Source organism: Nanorana parkeri, unplaced genomic scaffold (assembly GCF_000935625.1).
Source record: "Nanorana parkeri isolate BGI_ZX_2015 unplaced genomic scaffold, ASM93562v1 scaffold743, whole genome shotgun sequence".
Lineage (NCBI taxonomy): Eukaryota > Metazoa > Chordata > Amphibia > Anura > Dicroglossidae > Nanorana > Nanorana parkeri.
Window position 1 is genome coordinate 826,403 of NW_017307011.1, and position 9,481 is coordinate 835,883.

Consider the following 9,481-nt stretch of genomic DNA (forward strand, 5'->3'; position numbering starts at 1 on the left):
TGCAGAATACCAGCAGCTATAGAGGAATGCAGCAATAGTACATTATACTATAATGTACTATTGCTGGGATTTGTAGTCCTCTGTAGCTGGCGTTATTCTGCATTGCACTGTATATAATGTATTATTGCTGGGATCTGATGTATTCCTCTATAGCTGGCGTTATTCTGCATTGCGCTGTATATCATTTATTATCGCTGGGATTTGTAGTCCTCTACAGTGCGCTGTATAATGATAATACGGCGAAATGCAGTATACCACCAGCTATATAGGAATACAACAAATGCCAGCAATAGTACAACATTATACAATAATGTACTATTGCTGGGATATGTAGTCCTCTGTAAATGCTGGTATTCTGCATTGCGCTGTATAATGATTATACTGTGCAATGCAGATTACCATTGACCAGTTATAGAGGAACTACAAATCCCAGAAATAATACATTGCCCAGCGCAATGGAGAATACCACCAGCTATAAAGGAACAACAAATCCCAGCAATAATACATTATACAGGCTGTTTGTTGTTCCTCTATAGCTACTAATGTTCTGCAGTGTGCCGCTTAAAACCAAAAAAACACAACAGGAAACATTAAAAAGCTCCCGGCTGATCTCGACTTACTTTGAATGACGGTGTTGTCGGCGAGCAGCGGCGTTGTTGGTTTCGGCGGGCAGTGGCGAGTCGGGAAGCTCGCCGGGAGGAGAGGGCCAGACGCATGTCCTCAGCGTGGGGGTGGCTAAGCGGCGTCGCGTGAGCGGGTTTACCGGCGTCGATCGTCGATTTTAATTGAATAATTGCTGCAGCTCTAGTGAACAGGTGCTAGTCCTTTCCTATGTGAACAGGGAGGAAAGTGCTAACCACATGAGCAAAATGGAACATCATTCAAGTTGCACTGGTTTGTATTGAGGGCAGGCAAGGATCAGCTTATTTTAATAGTGAGCACTTTTCAATTTAGTCAGAATCTCTCAAGGAAACCTCTAATTATGGAAAGGGGAGGGGGAGGGCTCTTTTCAATAATAAGAGGTTTCCTTGAGAGATTCTGACTAAATTGAAAAGTGCTCACTATTAAAATAAGCTGATGTCATTACATCCAGATCACTACAGTTGCATTTCTAGTGTAGTCCACTCCTGACTTACTTTTAGAAGGTGGGCCCTCAATTGTCTGCAGGCCAGCGGCGGGTGAGGGAGCTCACGGCGAGGAGGAGACCAGCGGTGGACATGGCTTTTGCGGCGACTGAGGGAGCTCACGGCTAGGAGGAGACCAGCGGCCGGCATGACTTATGCGGCGGGTGAGGCAGCTCGCGGCGGGTGAGAGAGCTCACGGCTAGGAGACCAGCAGCGTGCGCGGCTTCGGCCTGTTCGGTGGGCGTGGCTTATGCGGCGGCCTGTGCGGTGGGCACGTCGGGAGCAGCGTGTGACGCGTGACGTGCGACTCAGGCCGCGTGCGGAGCCCCGAACAGGCTAAGCAATCGATAGCCGACGAATCGACGATCGAAAACGTTGCCAACGTTTTCAATCGACTTAATCGATTAACTGTTGCAGCTCTAGTCCAGAGAGCAAATGCCGGCTGCAGAACAGGGAGCTGGGAAGAGGTTTAAGGGCTGGTCTTTCATTTTTGGGAGAGGTTCTATATACCAGTTTCCATTGTCTTGCTATGTATGTGCATGTTTGGATATACTGACTTGTATTGTATGAGTTACCCAATTTTCAGGCTTATAAGTGTTATTTGTACCTTAGGGATAAAGGAGATCACATTGCTGTGCATTTACCAGGCCTACTGTCTCCAAAGATGCACGCTCAGTTCGACAAGGTAATTCAGTTCCTTTTGTCTTCCATCTTTGCTCTCCTCTTTTCACCTCCATCGGCATTGACATAAACTTGCTAGCTTAGTAGAGGCAACTTTTCAGGGTTCTGCAACACTTGGAGACATCTGTGGTTTTGGGCATCATGCCTGCTTGTCTGACCGGCCTCTAATGTCTACAACTCAACAGCAGGAAATGTTGACTCGCGTCTATGTGAAAATAAAAGCAGTGCTAAATGTGATAAGAACATCATTGTGACCTGTGAGGGAAATAAAGACAAGTAGTTAACAATAGAGAACAGGCCATTATCCTCAACAGCAGGAAATGAAGAAATGCATATGGGCTGATTAGTAATAATAAATGTTTTATCATTTAATATAGGGGAAACTTTTTTTTTTTAAATTTCGGTCATTTTTCCTTTAATATAGTAAAAAAATAAACCCCAGTGGTGAATAAATACCACCAAAAGAAAACTCTATCTGTCCCCAAAAAAGGGTATAAAATTAATTTCAGTACAGCGCTGCATGACGGAATAAATGTCAGTCAAAGTACTGCAGCGCTGAATACTGAAAAATGGCCTGGATGGGAAGGGGGTTTAACACCGCGGATGTCAATACCCAATGTCACATACTGTCACATACTGTCATACGGTGCTAACGTTTCGGGTCCGCACAGGGATCCTTCATCAGAGCGACAGTGGCTATTGAATAAACATATCAATACTTTAAAAACCCTTCAAGTGTGTGCCGGTGAATTACTTTTATTTGCTTAGTTATCAAACATCTGGGATGCAAGATGTAATTTTTGTGTGCAGTTTTTACACAGCAAGTTTTGTTGTCCCGAGTGCAATAATGCGAGTGATAATTTTTGGCAAGATTCACCCGTCGCCATGATGATGGGAACTGGTACAGATTATGCCATGCACACAGCCCGGTCTAACCTAAATGATCAGCCTAACTATAGCAATACTCCCCTGTAGGTGTGTTCTAAGGAACCTCTCATGTTGGCAGGCACCCTTCTGAGTGCAGCTCGTATATACAAATGCAGATTTTGTTCCTTCAGTTTAGAGCTGAAAGTACCTTGTTACATATCCAGAAAAGTTTCCTATTCATACTCCCTTGATTAAATAGTATTTTCCAAAGGTGGATTGTATGCCACCTTGTGTGTTCAACTAAGCAAATCATGTGACCTGCTTTAAAGCAGGATCGCAGTGAAGGGTGACCACGCCACTAGTAGCCAGGGAGTCATTTACGTCCAGGAATATGAACTTTGTAGGTTTGGGTGGTACTACACTAAAGAACATAAATATCCACGGTCTCAACTTTAAACTGGTATGCATTAAGAAATCTTACATTGCCCCTTAGTTCTTACAAATGATGCAATAATGTGATCTCCGCTAACTTCCTTTTTTAAATATTATGGGCAGCAGAATGCATTCAGTGATTTTAGGTAATTGATTGTATTGTGGTACTAATGCTGACCTGTCCTTATTTCTGTTTGTGGAGCAGAAATTGATCTTACTATCCACTCTCGATAAACCTGTGACATTAGACCCTCCCTGTGTGAACAGTACAGCTTCCAGCACCTTCTTGAATGATCCCTATGTGAGGAAGGCATTGCATGTATCCCCCGATGTGAATAAATGGGAGGTCTGCAGGTAAGAAGCATTAAGACGTGTGAAATGTATGTGGCCTTGTATTAAAATCTCTTAGCCGCATATGAATAATCCAACATGTGGCACTTTATCCCTAAAGAATCCCTGTGATAGTTGCAGATACACCAGTTGATGTAACCTCCAGCGCCGTGCCCACATGTATAACCCACCAGAACGACACCTCTAAAGATATGAGATCAGTATATGCTTTAAAGTATGGAAACTTCAGAAGATGGAACCAGCCAGGAACACTCCACTCCACTTTTTTTTCATGAGTAGAATCATCGGCTTGTCCAGAGGGCAGGTCCACCTTGATTTAACTTGTCCTTGGAACCCCCTCATGTATGGTCTTAGTAACATCAACGGCACTCTCATACAAGGGAAGAAGACTCTATATGGTGCACATATAATTTGAGTTACTGCATGTAACTACTCAGGACAGTCGGGGTTCTGCAGTGTAGGTTGGTATGTTTTGGCAGGCAAGTTGCAAGCCAAGGCTGTAAGTGTATTTTGACCTCCTATTATCTTTTAGAGGTTGGCAGCTCTGGTGAGCACAGTGGCGGACATTACATCACCTGGTCTATCTGCAATTATCACAGATTTTTTTTTTTTTTTTTGGATATAGGATTATTTATTTACTGAAAGCAATATATCATCTTTACATTGGCAGCTGATAGGTGGGCGTTGAGTGAGGTTTTTTTTTGTTGATCTCCCCCACGTGCAATAGTAAATGATAGTTGTTCATAGTCCACTTAGTGCAAGTGTAGGCAGACGGCTAAATACACAATTAAAATGGATATATTTAAACTGCCTTGTCAAAGAATTTGTGATCCATGTTTCTAATATAAAACACCATGGCAAGGTCCTGATCATATGCTATTCACCACTGTAGTCGGAGCAATATACCTTTTTTTTTCAGTGTAATTGGATAATCCAGGAGCAGCAGCTCACTGAAGTCATAATCTCTGTGCTCTCCTCTAATCAGTAAGGTCTATTTGTTGGATTCATAGGTTTTACTGCCATGCCCAGTGCTAATTGGGTAACAGTGTTGCCCTTCCTCTCTGTCTGGATGTTGAGGGAATTGCAGGAGAGTAGTACAAAGACAAACGAGTTACTGTTTTAAAAAAACAAGTAATTTAAAATCAATACAAAAATTGTATTCATTACAAACAATGGCAAACGGAGCTGGAACACATAAAGTAGGTGGGAACACCCAAAGCTTCCACGTAGATCAGGACAAGGTTGGGATTTATGGTAAAGCGATTCCACGTCATATAAGAAGCCATGGACTGGCCAAGGGTGCCAGTCTCCCATAGTAGCTAAAATATTACTTTTGGATGGACTGGACCCATAATTGGCCACTTTACTTTCATTTGGATGTGGTGTACCCTATTTTCTCCCTTCCTATCACATTGTAATGGTAATATAGATTTATATGATTTTGCTTGGACTTCCCCTAAATTATTCGATGGTTCTGATGTGTTTTATTTCTTTATATACTCTCGTCATGTACAAGTATCTTATAAATAAAAAAAATCCTTTTTCTGCAGTTTTGATGTGTACCGAAACTATGGCCGCGTATATGAGAGCATGAAGGAGCACTACCTGAAGCTGCTTGGCACTATGGTGAGACGCACTGAGCTTATTCTATATTGGGAGTTATGAAAGCATTGTCATAACATACTGCAGAGCCTGGGTACTCATACAAACTTATTCTCCTCCTTTAGAAATACCGAATCCTAGTATACAATGGAGATGTAGACATGGCCTGCAACTTCTTGGGTGACGAATGGTTTGTGGATTCCCTGCAACAGAAGGTAGATACTGCTGGCTGCTTGTCTTTTTTACAGCTGATTTACAGGCCAACCCCAAAATGCACAGAGGAAATACTGTACATACATGGAGCTGTTTTTCCCTGCCAAGGATTTATATTTCTGTCCATCTAGTCCTGAGATATACACAGTTCTGCCACACAGCCCAGTCCTATCTGTGCAGGAGACATGATTTTCATTAGGAGGCATTGGGAGATTATGGATGGGCAAGTTTAACTTCTAGGGGAGGGTGGACCATCAGCAGACACTGTCACTTTGTTCTACATAAGCAGGCGGCAATGCCTCCTTTAGGATTTTTGGCCCCCTTTGGTTGGCAGATGATCATCCCTGCCCAGTCTTGCTAAAATCTGCAGGGTCAGGCTCTAATTTATTGTGTTTATAGCTTAAGGTGTTAAGTTCTACCTGCTTGTGGATGGTTCACTGACGTTGTTTTCTGACATTCAGTTGCAGGTACAGCGCCGCCCGTGGCTTTACACCGTTGGGGACCAGCAGCAAATTGGTGGATTTGTGAAAGAATTTTCCAACCTAACCTTCCTTACAATAAAGGTGAGAGTTCTAGATACGTATACTCCTGTGGCCTATATTACTGCGTCTTTTCTTGCCAGTAAGTTAAGCTGGATACGCACGGAGCGTATTTTGGCCAATTCAGCAGATAACGGACGAAATTCTATCTGTGGATGGCCCTAAGTTAATCATTAGATTGACTTTTGTTAAAGGGACATGCTAGAAAATCATCGGTTGAGCAGTGCTTGCAGCCAATCAGCTGTTTGGGTATTCTGACAGTAGCGGGTGCTTCTGTCAGTAAACAAACTACACGGGATATTGGTTCATTCATGCTGTTAGCTGAAGCCTGCCCCCACGCTGCAAGGGTTAAATGCTTGTTCAGGTCTAAGGTACCTGGAAAAAGGACTCTGGCAATCGAAGGTCTGCTGACTTAGTCACTTACAATGCATGGCCCCTAGCTCTGCATTGTATTTGTGGGGGCCGAGGGTCCACAACTGGGAGCATAGGGGAGACCAAGAGAGCTCTGACTGCCAGGGGAGCAGGGATCAGGAAAGTGTAAATGTTTTACCTGACACCCTAGAGCTAAACAAGCATTTAATCCTTCCAGTGCAGCAACAGCCCCACTGCAAGGGGAATTCTTTTTTTACCCTGAGATGTGCTTCAGGTTACTTTGCAGAGACATGATAGAGTATTTCTGTTGATCAAAGAAGGGAAAACAAACCGAAAATGAAATACTCAGCGATTTGTAGTTTTTTATAGGAGTTATTGTTCTAGAACAGTGGTTCTCAACCTGTGGGTTGCGGCCCAAAAGTGGGTCGCAACACACAGTTGAGGGGGGTCCCCATGCGCCTTGTGCTGCTCTAGGTAAGAGGCTCCTCAGCCGCCTCCTAGCGCAGCAGTGTCTGTTCTCCTAGATGGCGCTGCAGCGGCCGGAGAGGATCAGATAGAGGGGAGCAGGCAGGAGTGAGGGCTGGTGAGTGCTTGATCACCACAGGGGCTGCACTGGATGCCACCAGAGAGTCCCACTAGCCACCTGAGAGCCCGCATAGCCTCCCGAAAGCCCACACAGATACTAATATTGGTGCATCTAAATTTTTACGGTTGGGGGTCACCACAACTTGGCAAATGTTACCAAGGGGTCCCGGCCCTAGAAAGGTTCTAGAACATAGGTGGATGCAGGTGGCAGGAGAGGTAAGCCTATCTACTTGTCTTCTGCAGGGATAGCTTGTGTGGTAGTATAGTGACAGGGTCTCTTTAACACAGATCTGAAGTAAACTCAGGTTGTTCCAATTGCAAAATGTTTCAATTACGTCCGTCTGTGAAGGTTCTCATTTGTCCAGGTCACGGTATAGCTGGTCTCATTGGACTGGGCGTTCACCATTACAGGACCAGTCCAGTTGAATGCGACTTACTACTACCAGCTCTCCTTTCTGTAGCCTCCATTTACACTGCATACTGACACTGTTATCTTCTTACAGGGAGCCGGACATATGGTGCCAACGGATAAGCCCAGCTCTGCCTTCACCGTGTTCAGCCGCTACATCAACAATGAGCCTTTTTAAATCCGAATAGGAAATCTCATTCTCCAGCGATATTTATTTAGCCGAAAACCAGAAACCATCATGACTGTTATTCGGCTTTACTGTATAAAGCACCAAACTTGGCAGCAGGGTTGTTGTCTGATCTGTTTCAGTGTTCTTGCTAATATGCCTCTTCATCTCGCAATACTGAGGATGCTGGCACATACATACTCCCCTCCCTGACACTTGAAGTGTAGCTTGAACTTTTTTTTTCCCTCTTGGCTATTGGTTTCCAGGGGGAAGGGTATAATCCTCTGTCGGGTTTTAATGATTGTCTGCGTCGCCACTGGTGGGATTCACCCTTTCTATTTGTTCTGATTTACTGTTGTCATGGAAATTCACAAATTGTACAGTTGGCAGTTTCCCGAGCAAAATCCACATTCACTGTTAGAATCTCGTTGGAGAATTTCCAATTTTTTTTCTTCTTCTTCTTCTTCTGTCACTACAGTCGAAGGCAATCGCTGCTTTAAATCCATTAACGTTAGAAAATTGAGCGAACATTTGGAAAATACATTTTTTTTCAGTAGAATGACATTCTACATTCTACTGGTGTATGGCCAACTTTACTTTTCTCTTTAAAAATGTTGCTCTTTCGTATCTACCGTAGATCCTATAAGAGCATTTACAGGAGTTGGTCACTTCCTTTTTGTCTTTTGTCAGATGAGCAGCTGGAAATGAAACTTGTCATGTGATCTTGAAGCGTTATAATGTCAGTGTGACCCTTTTTAGGGGAAAAAAGAATTGTAAGAACGGTGCTCTGCAAGACCAGAGTTTTTACACTCATCTCTTACCTGTCCCCTCTATTCCAGTGCTGCAGCTTCCTTTATTGTCTCTGGCATTTGAGGCTTCCGGGACTATTGGTCCCTGTGTTGCCTGCCATGTGTTGGTGTCTTCCTCTGACCCCTGTGTCACTGTAGGGCTCCGCAGTGACATAGGGGGTCAGAAGATGGAACCACAGTGCGTGGTTTGGGATAGAGGCTTGGAACACTCTGGGAAGTGTTGAATGCTGAAGACGCTGACGGAGCTTGCAGCGCTTGAACAAAGAGGAGGTAGCACATATGGGCTGCTGGAGAAGGTGAGCATAATACCTCTTCTCCTGCAGGGCACTGTTCTTTGGAAAAAATGTTTCTCTCTTAACGGGTCACTTTAAATGTGCACTTATCAATAATTTTTTTTTACTTGCTTAAAATCATGTCTGATTACATTTAATTAAAGCTCTTTTATGTTTATTTTTGCCTTTTTTATATCATTTCGGTATTGGAACTACAGCAGGAAAGACAGGAATGCTTGGTAACACTGTAAAGGCCAAGGTTATGTATATGTATATGCAGGGATGCAAACATGCCTCAGGTGTGCCTACATTTATTTTTTTCCACTAGATAGAATCGCAAAAAAAACAAATAATGCTTTTCTAACACATGTTCCCTTCCCTGTAAAATCCCAGCCGAACCTGCAGCCTCTGATACTGTACTGTATAGGGATTAGGATGAAGAGGTGACCAGGTTGGTAATTTACATCATTTGAACAATATGCTGCCTTCGCTGTTCATATATTGACGGCTACACGAGGAATAGTGAAATCATGGACTGGTAAAGTTATAGTCTAGAGTGTCTATGCACAACAAACTGCTGGATGCTGCTGGAGTTCCTAAAGCTTAAGGCCAAAATGCTTTATTGGTATTGAATGGAGTGGGGAAGCGTTATTGTGTGCTTGATCAGCGTAGGTGGGTTGCAAATGTGACGGGTTGAATAGACCCCTAATGTCTCAAAGAGAATCTCACCACTAAAGTGCTATCACATAGGGGCTTGTGAGCCTCCCCTATGTGAATGCAATGGAGTTTAGTAAACCCCGTCCCCACCTACATGCACATACGAATGCAAACATGCGTCAGGTGTGCCTACATAAGAAAACAACCATTTCAAATGAGCACCTGGCCAAGCTTAAACTGTAAAAATAAAAGCACTTCATTCTGTGCTGGGGCTGAACAGGTCCTGGTGGCTGTCCTCCGCAAAGGGTTATACCTTCCCTGTTTTATAGTCGGCAGTGATACCACCACTCTTCCCAACATAGACAATTGTAGAGGATAACCCTTTTTTTATTTGTCCCATTA

General features: G+C 43.6%; 1 protein-coding gene across 1 annotated transcript in view; it reads left to right on the forward strand.

The window, feature by feature from the left end:
- CTSA (cathepsin A) overlaps positions 1 to 7,561 on the forward strand; it is a 22,426-nt gene extending 14,865 nt beyond the window's left edge. The window contains exons 9-14 of the mRNA XM_018564297.1: positions 1,737 to 1,809; positions 3,310 to 3,458; positions 5,006 to 5,081; positions 5,183 to 5,272; positions 5,732 to 5,833; positions 7,270 to 7,561. Of these exons, the coding sequence (XP_018419799.1) occupies positions 1,737 to 1,809; positions 3,310 to 3,458; positions 5,006 to 5,081; positions 5,183 to 5,272; positions 5,732 to 5,833; positions 7,270 to 7,353 (574 nt within the window). The 3' untranslated portion in view covers positions 7,354 to 7,561. The remainder of the gene's footprint in view (positions 1 to 1,736; positions 1,810 to 3,309; positions 3,459 to 5,005; positions 5,082 to 5,182; positions 5,273 to 5,731; positions 5,834 to 7,269) is intronic.
- The last annotated feature ends 1,920 nt before the right edge of the window (positions 7,562 to 9,481 follow it).